Source organism: Apus apus, chromosome 11 (assembly GCF_020740795.1).
Source record: "Apus apus isolate bApuApu2 chromosome 11, bApuApu2.pri.cur, whole genome shotgun sequence".
NCBI lineage: Eukaryota > Metazoa > Chordata > Aves > Apodiformes > Apodidae > Apus > Apus apus.
In genome coordinates, this window is record NC_067292.1 from 9,240,747 (window position 1) to 9,255,332 (window position 14,586).

At 37.5% G+C, this 14,586-nt stretch overlaps 1 protein-coding gene across 1 annotated transcript; it reads left to right on the forward strand.

Moving 5' to 3' along the window:
- The first annotated feature begins 1,870 nt into the window (after window positions 1–1,870).
- CA7 (carbonic anhydrase 7) lies at window positions 1,871–11,229 on the forward strand. Its single transcript, XM_051629783.1, is given in 8 exon segments — window positions 1,871–1,876; window positions 1,937–2,003; window positions 3,905–4,102; window positions 6,315–6,433; window positions 7,321–7,416; window positions 7,662–7,724; window positions 9,142–9,297; window positions 9,546–11,229. Coding segments are annotated over 8 exon segments (828 nt in total). The 3' UTR covers window positions 9,669–11,229.
- The last annotated feature ends 3,357 nt before the right edge of the window (window positions 11,230–14,586 follow it).

A 14,586-nucleotide genomic window follows, 5' to 3' on the forward strand; every position in this document is an offset into this window, starting at 1 on the left:
AACTGTGCTTTCATTTCACGTCTCCTAAAATGCAGCTCTGCCCGTCTATGGTGATGCAGTAATATGTACCCAAAGCAGTATCCTCTAGTGACACGATCTCCTTCTGCAAATACCTCCTGGTGACTCCAGATCTGTATTACAGAGACAACCTGCCTTAGAGATTGGAAAATCCAGTTTCCTCAGATCTGCTAAGCTTCATATGTTTAACTTCTATTTGGCATTCCAATCTTACTAGGAGCTTTCTAACCATAGTGGTTGGTTCTTGCACAGCAATTTTTATAAACGGAGCTCAAATTAGACCATAAAAGATAACTAGTCCATATGTAGTGATGTCCTAGGCTGCTGCTCTGTTCACTCATTACTGTCAAAGAGGAATAAAACAAAGTATGAAGACTGGGCAAGACAGAATATTCTTAATTCTGTGTCCTGCCTTTGTAGCCCACATATCTAAGACATCAACTTGTTTTTGAATGTGAGAAGATAAAAGCTAAAGTGGTGAATGTTGTCAGATGCATGTAGACATTTGGGCCACATCAGTACTGTGCCCTGCCAGCAAGATCTGAGCCTCAAGTTTCTCTTGAAAACAATTGCTCAGTATTCTCTATCTTGCATATGGATTTCCCCAATCTATAGTCTGATTTTTTAATATACAAAACTCCTATTTTTCTTTCCACTGGTAAGTGGGCATTTTTGGTACTTTTCCCCATGGTACAGAACAGCTTTCCTACGTGCATCTATCTGACTCTGTCTACATCTGGCTTTCCTGCCTACACACAGCACAGACTCACAAAATAAAAAACAAAGCATCACAACTTCTCACATCTCATTTATCCTACTAAGCAGCAAAGTTTTTTAACCCCACAGCAGTGCTGCTGTACTATGTCCAGTATTTGAGTTACCATGAAGAGCAGTTCCTGAAGCATGTGCCTAAGTAGCTCACTGCAGCTTAACCAAAACACGTGGAGAAGATGAGCTGAGCAAGCCATTGGAGAACTACTCTATGAACACCTTTAAGGCAGTTTACATCTCTTATTGAGTGATTTAGTTTGCATCAGTGAATCTCAATGGTTTTATAGCTGAATCGTATGGAAAGTTCCTGAAATTAATTCTTACAAGGCAATGCCACAACGTAAAAGTTGCATAAAATGCTTTCATTGATTTTTTTTTTTTCTTCCATCTTCTTTATTACACAATGGAAGAATCCCTATTTGTGTGCTACTGTCTTTATGAAAATCAATATGTTTATAAAGTGTACCCTTGACAGACAGCATTGCCTCAGATCTGACAAAATTACTACGAAAGAGCTATTTTTCTTGCCACAAAGATGGCACTGGTTCTGAAGTTTTAATTATAAATCAGGTGGAAACAGCATTCATTTTTTTGCAGCTGGAGAGAGTGTTTAAGAAAAGAGAGGCAGTAACTAGGTGATGTTTACCCCTGCGGAACACAGCAGTAAGAAGAGCAGTTCGATTACAATCTGCACGTTGCTGTGCCCTGATACTCAGAGCAGGTTACTGCTCTTGCTTCGTTGTGGTATAGAATGGGAAAACACTTTTACCTAAATTTGATTCCAATGCCACCTGGACAGTCTGGGTTCCTCTCTAAGTCCTGGGACTTTAACTACTTCAGTTTTACATTTTCCTTCTCCTGTGCTGAGTTAGCACATGGAGGGAGCAGGAGGAACACGGGTGCCTTCCCTGTCCTGCAAGAGCTGCTTCGGTTGCTCTGTATCTTTAAGGGGCTGACCCTGTCCCACGATGAGCCACTATAAAGGCAGGTGAGCAGCAGTGCCCTGAGCATTGAGCTGAGAGCTAAGCTGGGTGTAGCTCCCCAGTAATGACTGGCCACCGCAGCTGGGGATATGGGCAGGATGACGGTAGGTTACAGCATTTCTGTGCTGCATCTCTCTATCTTTCTCCTCTTGTTTTGTCTCTAGAACAGTTGCCTGAGCCCTGCAGAGCTGCCTGCATTTCGATACTGCAAGCATCAAGTATATACAGCAGGTAAATAATTACTTTATTGATAATAAATAGCATCTAGAAAGTGACACCAAAAGATGCACAAACTTACGCCTGCTGCTTTTCATTGTTGCAATCCGTGTTCTAAAACTGAGGGAAGCAGTACTGAGTGTCTTTTTCAGGCTGAAGATATAACAGATGGGTCCCTTTTGAAAAAGCTGTTATGAAAAGGAATTAACGATGTCTCTTTCTCCAAAAGCACTTTTTTTAAGGAAAGCAGATTTAGAAGAGCAGTAATATATCTTCTGATCCTTTGCAGCTGTTGAAATATGATATCTAGACTTGCATAGAAATGAAAAAACAAGGTATACATTATATAGCTCTAGAACATCAATAAATTGTACAGATCAGTATCAGAGATCTCTTACAGAACAATTTCTGCTTTGTGATTTGACAGTTTTTAATTTAGTCACTCTCCTTTGCTTCCCACCTCCAACAATGCGTGTCACAGAATGAGAGGATATGTGAAGCTACTGAAAGATTTCTACGACAGTGTTTGATAGCACCTGTGTCCTTTACAGAGAGGATGGATGAGTGACTGGTGCTGTTGAATAAGACAATCTTGCATAACCTTCAGAAGTCTCTCTCTTATGACAGCAATTATTTTAGATGCTGAGTGTCCAACAAGAGTCTTTTGCATGACCTTCAGGAGTCAGCCTCTTTCTCTTAACAGCAATTAAGTTAGTTTCTGTGAGTCCAAAAGCAAGTATGAAAGCTAAGTGAAGCTGATTAGTGCTAGTAGACAGTGTTATGTGTTTGGGCATATAGAGGGTGGTAATAAAACCACATATATTTTTACAGAGCTCATTTGATTAAAATTATATTACTTAGGCTTGCATAACAGCATTTAAATCTGAGATTTAGGCTGAGAAAAGATATTATTTTATAAGCTTAGCTTTTCAGGAAATGCTAGAGACAAATAAGAGTACAACAGGTCACCGGATTTGTTACATAAACTTGAGGAGGGTAAGCACCTGTGCTTCACTAAAAAAAGTTTATGCTTGTGAAGGTGTGTGAGAATGCTACTATTAAAAATGTGTTTCTTAGGAATCTTTAAGTAAAATTGTTACTGTTAACATTTTCTGAACATAAGCTGTAGAAGAATTTAATTGCTGCTTGTACTATCACACCAAAGTAAAAAAGGAAGTGGTAAGAATAAGTAATTCTTTTATCTAAGTAATTCTTTTATACAGATAAGGTTTTGTGGTCTTAAATAGCATCAGAATATTCCAGCTCTGGCAGCAGAGAGCTGTATTATTCCACTGGTCTCTCTCCCCACTCTATTTGGGTCAGGAAGTCCAAAAATGTTAATTATCACACCGTACCTTTCACTCAGGGTAGAGAGATACCATAATGGTCATGAGTGAAGAATGAAGCTGCCTCAAAGATTTACTGCAGTCATAAAATGGTTTTAAAAATAACTGCATAGTCAGTAGCTAAGAGATTGAGTCATCTGCATCTAATTTGAATCACCAGAGCTGTTACACTGTTTCCTAGGAAGAATTAAATGCTATTTCTTATGAGGAATGTATGTGAGCATGCAAGTATGTTTTGCACCTGCACCCACCTTGGAAGGCCTTCAGATACCTTAGCAATGTAATTAAAACTCCACAGAAAATTAGTGGCACAAGTAATTGAAGATATAGCAGTCTGTTGATGTGCTGTAATCTCCTCAGTGTGTTTTGTACAAGATATTTTAATCCCTCATCTTGCCTGTTTGTAGTAATAAATAAGCATCAGCTTAGAATGCAAGTTAACCCCTTGGAAACCCAAGTTTCAAGTCACTCCTGCTCATCAAGTTTTACTTCAAGCTTCATGAAAACCTGTAGTGATTATTTTCTGTGTAGTAGAAATAAAATAACATTGCTTTCCTTTTTTTGTTTAAGGACCTTCAGAGTGGCACAGATCTTATCCTATTGCCCAAGGAAACCGCCAGTCACCTATTGATATTGTTTCTGCAAAAGCAGTTTATGATCCTAATCTGAAGCCACTTATTATCTCCTATGAATCATGTACCTCTCTCAACATCTCCAACAATGGCCACTCTGTTATGGTTGAGTTTGAAGATACTGATGACAAGACAGGTGAGATTAACACATTCAACTAACTCGGAACACCATTTGTGGTTTAGTGAGGGGAAACAATTAACTACATACTATATACTATATTTCATGTGATGTATAATTTCAATTTAGAACAAGACATATAGCTGGAGCTCTCTATATTTTGTTGTCTTGAGCCTCACATTTCCTGTCTTCACACTGTTTCTGGCAATGCAATATTGTATAGCAGAATACTGTTAGGACAAGATCTTTCCTCAGGAACATCAGAAGTTTATGTGCAGTGCTTCCCTTTTAAACAGGGGTTGTCTTTTGCTAGACAGGGAATCCATGCATCTCTCCAGCACTCCTAGACTACATCCAGTATGAGGAATAGGTGTGTATGCTCCTTGCTGCCTGCTTTCCATGATAATTCAAAGCAAAGATGCTAATGTCCATGGCCAGCTCTGTCTGACTGCCCAGTTCCTGTCCACAGGGGTAGGAAAGGGAAGAGGATTAGCAGAGATTAGGTCATACAGAGCAGTTATCATAATCATAGTCCACTGCATAAAGCTGTATCTGGACCAGGCACTGTTGCTGTCCTATCTCCCTACCTCATAGTGGTTCGGTTTCTTCAGAAATTAAAATCTTCAGCTAAATCTTCAGTAGCAACTTGTGTATGTTGGACTATCTGTAGTTGTATATTATTCTTCTCTCTTAGCTCTTGGCAGAGAATTTAAATGCTGTAAGTGACTGATTGCTTCTGTTAAATCTGCTTCCATGGCAGACCTTGCTTTTACATCTGGAGTAGTAGGGGAAGAACATTGAAATGGAGGTTATGAAGCAGCTGATAGAGTCCATTTAAAAAAACACACCCTGAGCAGTTTTTAAGCCTATCAACTGATTAATATTTCATTGGGGTGTGTTTATTGATTCCAGCAAGAGGGATATCCAAGATTTTCAAAACAAGTTACATTTTCTGTGAAATGACTTGTCTGCGCTGGTAACCCTTGGAAGTAGAGATGGGGGTTAAAATGCCAGGTATTTTGTTTCAAATTTTTCCTGGAATCAATCTAACACTGCTCAACAGAATGGTCAGGTTTTCAAGCATATTTGCTGAATTTGAAGATAAGACTTTAGAAAATGCACATTCAGTCTTACCTAGACCCACTAATCATATTGCCCTAAAAACAGAATTTGTACAAATATATATGGAAGTACTATCTTGGTTTGTTAACTCCTTTTGTGCAGTTCTAAGCTGAACTATATGATGTAACAGTAAACTTTATCCAGTTTCATAAGTTTAAGAACATCAGCTGTTAATCTGCATTTATAGGTATAGACTCAGAGCACACGCAGGAATTAAGGCTTCTGCCATTTCTACACTAAAGCACATGCCTTGTCTTAGTAACACTTTCAAGGAGTACGACTGCTAGGAGTGGAAAATATGCTTTCAAGTGTTTTTAGTGGTGTTGAAATTGATCTAGTGACTCACAGCTCTGCATAAATGGCATAACAATTTTGACAGTAACCCATCATTGCTAGAGTTCTTAATGATTGAGACAGGTGATGCATTCCATTGGTAATTTCAGAAAAAAAACATTAGGAGGTACTTATTAATACTAAAACCTTGCTTCGGCAAGGCTGGTTTCCTGCAGAAAGGCTAGCTGGAACTATATACATGTGGTAGCACTGTGTGAGCCCTAGCTTTAATTTTTTTAAAATAAAATGTGATGTACTACACTGAGGATAAGTGCTTTACAGATACTAAAAGTAATTTTGATTTTTCTTTAAGACATTGATCAGGATTTTATGTCTTGCTACTTATTTAATCTAGAGCCATATCAAATTACATGAGGGTTACTGCTGCTGTTGATAAAGTATCATCTATAGGTGGCATCTTAAACATTTGTCTGTTCTTAAGTGTTACTTCTGAATGATTTATTAAGTTTTTCCATAGCATTTCCTCCCCTTTATAAAGTGATTTGAGATTCTGAATGGTGTAATGTAAAGTACAAGTTATTATATTACCTGTTCTATGGGATCAGGTATTTAAAGGAAAAGGAATATAGATAACCTCCACAGGAATGAAAGATTCTGAAGAGGAAATACTTAGCTGAATTGTCTAACTGGTGCTCAAGTTATCTACAGTCTTTTTTCCACTAGTGTGCCAATTGGCTATTTTTACTAACAGGAAGCTAAGAAGCCAGAATACTTAATCTCTTAATGCTTTTCCTCTTCTTTTTTTCCTGCCTAGCAATCAGTGGTGGTCCTCTTGAGAATCCATTTCGGCTAAAGCAGTTCCACTTTCACTGGGGGACAAAACCCAGCCAGGGATCAGAACATACAATTGATGGCAAACCTTTCCCCTGTGAGGTAATGTGTTTTTACAGATGGCATTAATTCAGGCAAATGCTGTTGACAAATGTCTGCAGTAGGGACTGCATGTCACTTAGGTTTCCAATTGCTTACTAAGGATGGTTAGGTCAGCACAGACTTTAATGAGAATTTTGTACCTTACACTGCAGCTATCCGTTGATCACCCTGTTTTTTAGAATGCAGACTTGTCCCTGCAGTGCAGCCCTTTCTCCAAGATTCTCAGTCATCTTGTCCTAGTCACCAGGCATAGCAAACCCTACAGTTGAGCTGCTGGGCTCACTCAGCAGCCCTAATAGTCCTTTGCTGTGTAGTTTAGCCTGCTGTGCACAATTGCTTATACAGGTTGGAAGAACATACTGACAAACATGATGCTGAGAAGCAGTGTACAGCTCCACTACCTGGCAGTTAGGTTATGCTTCAGCTGATGTCCACATCCTGTGCCATGACCATGCTGGTACCATCCATAGCTTAGAAATGGCTTCATCTGAGGGCTCTTGAGAGAGTTCTGGAAAGCTGGGATAAGGCACCTGTGTTTCCCAGCACAATCTATCCGATATACTACAGTAGTGTAGCATCCTGGAGTCTACCAGTGAGTACTGGAGTGTAGTGCTTCATGGCATGAAGGCACATACCAGGGAAGGTGGGTCACAGGTTAATGCCTGATTTGTTTCAAATTAAAGCTGATAGATAGAAGCTTTGTTTAGTGTCTGTCCATGCTTATGGACTGACCCAAAATATTGAACTTCCTCATCTTTCCAAAGATGCATTTGGAGCAAAACCTACTTTCTGTTATGAATGACCGTTAGTGACTGTTCACATGAGACAACCTATGTGCAGAGCTTCTGTCACTAATTTGTTTAATTATTTTTTATTTTTCTTTAAAGCTCCACTTAGTTCACTGGAATGCCAGAAAATATGCAACATTTGGAGAAGCAGCAGCAGCTCCAGATGGCTTGGCAGTAGTTGGTGTTTTCTTGGAGGTAAGAATCACAAAAATAGCACGTTTACATGGTGAGATGCGTTATGCTGTCAAGTGTTTGAGAACCAAGCCACATATTAACAAGTGCTTAAGGAAAACAGATGACTTATTGGAAGCAGTAACTCACTGTAAATGGCTGTTAAGCTTGCCTTAATAGGAATACTGAGATTCAGATAAGAAAACAACCCCTATTCAAAGCATAATTATAGTAATTCTTATTTAACCTGTCTAATCATTATTTTTTAGATTGGGAAAGAACATGCCAATATGAACAGGCTCACTGATGCTTTCTACATGGTAAAATTTTAAGTAAGTTTTAAGCTTTTCAGTTGTTTCTGGGATCCTTTAGAAATCAAGCTAATTTATGTGTTTAGACAAAAATGAGAAATCACCCACCACAAATCCTCCCATCATTAGATCTGTATCACTGTCATTGTGTCCTTCTCTTCCCTTCTGAAGTTCATCTTGTTTGCCTTATCTCAGGTTCTTCCCGATGTTATGCTGAACCCACTAGTCACTCTGAGGTTCTACCTTCCCCAGAGTATCTAAAATCAAAAGCTCCATCATGCTCAGCTCTTACACTCAGCAAAATGATCCTTTTCCATTGAGCCTAGCCTTGAACAAGCCAGAGCTGGCTGGATGTTTTGTTCTGTCTGCAAAGCTCTTTCAGAGGACAATCTTAATGAGGTTCTGAGTTAGTCTCTTTTACAATGGTATGTGCAGGGGGTCTTTAAACAGATGTACCTGAGAACTTTGAAGATTGAGACCTGCTGCACTCTCTCAAATGCAAACTGAATAGACCACTACAAATGCTATCCTTTCTGGATTTACATGAAGTTAATGCATTCTATAGCATGTTTAAGTTCTAATGTGCAAAATAAATGCTATCTAACACTTGAGTGAGCACATTACTTCTTGTTCCTCCCTATGTGCTTGTGAAAGTCAGGAAAAGAAGGCAGTTACACAGCAATATGTAGGCTGCAGACACATGAAATGGTACTTTGATGATTAAGTTATTTCTTCTACTTGCAGGCAAATGTCATCCCTAAATTGTAGTGACAGAATGTCTGTAGGCTTGCCACTGGAGATAAGCTGCTCATTCTGTTCCTTATGAGCAATTTTACAGACAACTGAACAGTGCTTGCTGAGTGACCACCTTTCAGATACTTCTACAGGTTGCAAAATACTGCCCTAGAATGGTAGTTCTAAGGTAATAAATTACTTAGGCAGCACCTCCTGTTTCTATTGATCTTTTGGTTGACCCACCTTCCTCTAATTTTAGATTTGAACATTTGATTTTTAAAGCTAATATCTGTCCTAGCAGGCAATCATTGTTTTCCATAGTTTTAAATTTGCTACTGGAATAGATGGGAAGCATAGACATTAGCAAGCAATGAGACAAGGAATTCTGCCATGGTATTATCTATAGCTCATACTCAACACCATATACAGAATATACTTCCTGCATTATTTTTAAATCTTTTGTGATAAGAGCTGATCTTTGTTACTGGCAATGGGGTAAGAACTCAAAGTCTAGTAAGCAAGAAGCAGGCATCACACTTGTCATGCTGCTCTCAGATAACAGTTGTTATAAGGCAGCCAAACCTATATAGACTCTTCCTTTCCCCTGCTTTTTAATACTACTCTACAACTTTTCTCTTTCAAAAAGAGTTCTTCACCCTGCACTTAAAAGTAAAAATTAATTTCCAGTATAATTTTTTTCCAGGGAACAAAAGCTCAATTTACGAGCTTCAACCCCAAGTGTCTCCTGCCTTTGAGTCTAGATTATTGGACATACCTTGGTTCTTTGACAACACCACCCCTCAATGAGAGTGTAACATGGGTAGTTCTGAAAGAACCCATCAGAATTTCTGAGAAACAGGTAAATTGTTGATACCTTCCCAGTTCTTGTAGGATTCACCACTGAATAAACAGGTACTGACTGTTTTGCTTTGCAATGGGGTTAAGTTAAAAGATTATCAACCTGGGCTTCTGTTTTTTCCTGTTTGAATCTGTTCTATTAAGAGCTGAAAATGCACTAAATACTTGCCTTTGATACTTTAAAAAAAACACAAAACATTACTGTTTAAGAGGGCAATTAATATTAAAGTATTTCACCTGAATTTACAGCTGGAGAAATTCCGCATGCTTCTCTTCAGCAGTGAGGAAGACCAGAGGGTTCAAATGGTGAATAACTTTCGCCCCCCTCAGCCTCTTAAGGGGAGGGTAGTTCGAGCTTCTTTCAAGGCCTGAAGAAAACTGGTAATGGACCTGGGATATCAAAGAGCTTCCACATCTGAGCTACTACAAACAAACTATGGTCTGCACCCATGGAACACACAAGATATCCATTTCCATGAACACTCTACTTGGAGGGCGGACAATCCTCTGCTTCTGTATTTTATTTTAAATGCTCATTTTTTTGATAAATGGAATCTTTCTAAGGAGCACTTTTAAATATAAGGGATAATTAGTAAACTAGTGTTCTCCAAGACATGAAACTCTAAAAATTAAGATGAAATTAAAATCCCTCTTACTATAAAATGGGAAACTATGTAGTGATCTACTAGTACTGATGGCTACAACTTCTACTTGTATCATTTAATGTATGATGAGACAGCAGTCAAGAATTTTGGCCAAAGCGGACTTAAAATTTCCTTAGTGGTCTCTTGTTAGCACTTGAGCTCTCCCTGATTTAAAGACTGCTTTCACTGTATTCCTGCTGTCTGACACATACAGTGCATGAGTAGCACTAGAAAAGTTCCATACTTGCCTCAAGTAGGCACTAGAGTGAAAGCAACCTTTGTATTTTAAACTTACTGTTAAAGTGCTATTTTATAACTAAAATAACACTGTAAAAACTGTGTTTAAAAGCAGGTCATTTTATTGCACATTGCTGATCAGACATTTGTTCTAGCTCATTCAGCATACCTAACCATAACGCCCTTGTTAATTTTGATGAAAAGAACATCTATAGCAGTTCAGTATGTGTTTTGTGGTTCTCAGTTGTTCAAATTCTACCTCAGCTAAGTGATTTCCTCTGTGATATGACCTCCTTCCTTCCTGCCCTAAAGAAAGTAGATATTTTGTTTACTTTATGGACATGGGCAGACCTTGACTGCACTGAATGTGCATTGCTGCACACATCATCCCCTTGCTACAGTAGTCTGTCAGGAGCACTCCCTGCAGGTATGAGGCTTAATCATTTGAGTCCTTTTACCTCCTCAAAAGAAATCTGCTTCAGGAAAGCTATGTATTAGTGTAACTGCTGCTGCAGCTTAGTGACAAAACTCAAACTTGTGTCTCAATACTCAACTACAGTGATATTATCTGTAACTACCCACAGTCTATTTTCAGTTACTGTAATTCTGGACTGCAAATGTACTTTATCTGTGTCGTTCAGATAGAAATGGCTGATGTTTAATAACTTTATCAGCTTAGGCAGAGAAATCAAAGATGTGCAACATCAAGGAAAGCAGGGGGTGAAAGGATAACGGTTATTGTGGGCTATTATTCAGAAAGGGAGAAAGACTAGATGTGAAGCACAGTGCAAGGAATGGAAGGCTAGCATTCTGGACTTAACTCTTCTACAGCTTTTCTGGTACATTGATTTAAAACTTTCTGGTCCTCAGTTGCCTCTTTATATAATGATGGTAACACTGATCTACCTCCCAGGAATTTTGTGAGGGCTAATTTAACAGTGTTTTAGATGAGAGATATTTTATACAGCTGATGCTAAAGGAAGAAAAATAATTATAAAATGAAGTGTATTTAGCTATCATGAATGTAACTTTACTAGTAATAAAAACTGGTATTGCAGAAAATCTATTTAATGTATCTTAATTTCTTAAATTAAATAAATGAGACTTTAAAATCAAGTGTCTGTCTTCATCCTATTTTTTTAATAGACTTGCTTCTCCTTTCTTACAGCTGTTTTTCTTAGACTTTCATTGGCAGAAAAACTGTTTTATATCTTCAACTGATGTGTCTATTGGGGATCAAGGAATGACTTGTACCTTCAGTTTCATAGAAACCTTGAATATGCTATAGTAGAATAATCTAAGTACAGGTAACTGTTATCCCTCCCAAGTTTCTGGGCTTCTTTTTAGTCCTAGAAAGCCTGCTTAAAAATTACTTGTAGATTATATCACATTTTTCCCCAAGTTTTTGGGACTAAGTTTCTACTTCAGCTTAATACTTTCTGACATTTTTGTGCATCTTTAATGTCTTCTCACCTAGTCAGAGTTAAATTATTGTAATGAATCTTATGTCCCTATTAAAACCTACTTGAAGAAACTAATTTTAAAAAGTAGAGTCTTTCAAAATAACCTTATTTCATATATATTTCTCACACAAGGTGAAGGGGGCTTGTATACCAAAACTGTCCAGTTTTTCTGCAGCTGTACCTGTTCATTCTAACAAATCTTATCTGCAGAATGTCTATTCTGTGACCTTGAACAGAGTACTTAAGCTTCTTTAGTGGTGGTTTATTCATGAACAACAGAAGGATAATGTTTAGCTCACAAGGTTATTGTAAAAGCTTAGCTATTGTAAAGAGCTTTAAATACTGAATCTCTCAAGGTGTTCAGTTTTTGGGATACACAGCTATATCTTCCTTAAATTTTATCTTTACAGGTTTTTTTCAGTGGTTGGATTAAAGAACATGATCTTTTTTTTCCAAAATAAAGGAATTTTTATATTTTTTCTTTAAACTTTGGTCATCCAATAAAAAAGCAAATATTTCATTTTTGTAGGTTTTAAAGCTATAAAATATATTCTACTATTTAATGTACTTCATTTATTTTGAGACTATAAAAGCAAGCTGCAAGAAACAAAAATATTAAGTAGTGACTTTTATTGTATACTCAATGAATAATGCAAATATTAGGATGATGATACAAAATTCAGCCTTGCCTTGCTCTTTTCCCTGTAACTGAAAATATAGTCCACCTGAAAACCAGCAAAAATAATAACAAATTAATGATTTTAAGACTTCTTTGGGAACAATCTATGTTGTTTTTCAGAAGGGGCAGCAGGCAGAGTGTCACTGCTGATTCTATCTCCTTTAGCTAAGTTCTCTTTGTTCCTTGTACCCCAGAATATTATTACTGTATTCATTTGTATTCCTTATACAGCTTCTTGACTTGTTAATATATTGGTTGAAATATACTTAACTTCAGAGCTTCATACCAAGAAGTTCTTTATTTCTTTAGCAACATTTCTTGGTTATTCATTAGATAATACACTGTCCTTGCATTTGAGTGTCCTTCATAAAATGCTTTGAGAGCCTCAGAAGACAGTAACAGTACAAACTTTGATGTAATATTCCATTTTTTATCTGAGCTATGCTTCTGTGCTTAGCATATATGGACATGACCATCAATGTACAAAGTGCTCATTTCCTAAGACTGAGAAATCCAGCCACTCCTACCAGTCTGCTTGTCTGAACTCCTAACAGTATTCTAGTAAGTGACTGTAGTACAGATGTCCCCCTCAAAGGCAATTCACAGGGCCAAACACCTGTGCTATGCATCAGTACTTCTTGAGGATTTGCATAAACTTAATTTTTTCTTTTCCTTCTGAACTGTCTTCCTCTGCACATGTTACTTGGCAAAGCTCATCTATCAAGGTAATTCCAATTCTAAAATGTGCTATCCTTGTCTTGAAGGAAAAATAGGAGTTGAATGTAACTACTCCAGCAAGACTTGGTTTAACTTGTAATAGGATCACAGTTGTTCATAAGTGAGAGAGCATGAGGCATTTTATTTAGGACAGTGGCTGAAATGGCACAGCTGTAAAAGCTAGACTAAAAATGCCATCTAGTGGTTGTCTTCTTCCATTTCTTACCACCACAATGCTTACAACAATTTTTAAAGCAAGTTCAATCAAAATAAAACAGATGAGAGAATTTAACTTTGAAAATAATTATTTTTAAAAGTATAGGTGTGTGTAATTGAAATCCCTGTGCTGGCTCTACATATGCAGTCCTTGAAACTCCTTTAGCACATAAAAATAGATCTTACAAAAGAAACCAAATAAATCAGTAACAATTTTTTGTTAGTCTTTTCACTGATAAAGTAGAGATATCCTCTGCATGGCACACTACACACTATCTTAACTTTTTAACCTTAATAGCTATAGTTAAGGTTCAGCTTAGGGTTGGTTTGTTGTTGTTTTTTTTTCTCATTCTCTGCAAACAAGTTTTTTAGGCAATTTCAGTGATACAGTTAATACAATCTAGCAGTGATTTAGAATTATACATTTCATGTTGAGTGTAAATTAATCCAGCTACAAGCATCCGGGGAAAAGTGTTGCAAGGTACCTTCTCACCAGATGGTGCTTTTGGTGGTGTTCAAAGGTCAGAAAGATAAAAAAGGGAGCACTTCAGGAAAAACAGAGATAAGCCTGAAAAAAATGAGATGTTATCTTATACCTCAGATCAGCTGTTTTCCTCTCACAATTCCTTCCTGCTCTATGCAGCCTGTAAGAATGGGGGTCTCAAGTTTTTTCTCACTTACCCTCAGGAAACTACAGTACACAGAGCAAAGCCTACTGACTTCAACAGGCCTATTCCCAATTCGCATGGCTGTAAGGCAGAGAAGGTTTAAACCTCTGATACTCCACTTTTACTGCTACATTTGAATTTTAGTAAAATTTTAGTCCCTCACTCCAGGTTGTGAACTACAACATAGTAATGCAAACTGTCATTTGGTTTAATTTCACATCAATATAGTGGAATAATATTAAATGCAGCAATTCGTAAATCAACTCAGCCTGTTCATTCGTTGACAGGGAAGAAAGTTACACTAACTTAAACTGGATCTTCAGTTTAACCCCTACAGCTTAATCTTAGGCACATTGCTTAGCCTCTGCTTTAACAACATAGGTTAAATTAAGTTGGAGAGTTGGAATGGCATTTTTCCTACAGTTGTTTATTGTTTTTACCTCTGTTCACTGACATTTCTTTCAGCATGTTTGCTTTCCTAATATTTGAGTATTTGTTTTAGATCAAAGACTGGAATTTGCTGTAACTAAACCAGGAAAATGCAATTGCTTTAACAGACCTAGAGGAAATTATTTTTTCCCAGTCTCATAAATGTTTGTTTGTTCATAAGAAGAGATCTCAGCATCTGAGTTGTTAATTTGCCTTTTGTGAAAATTCAAAATATGA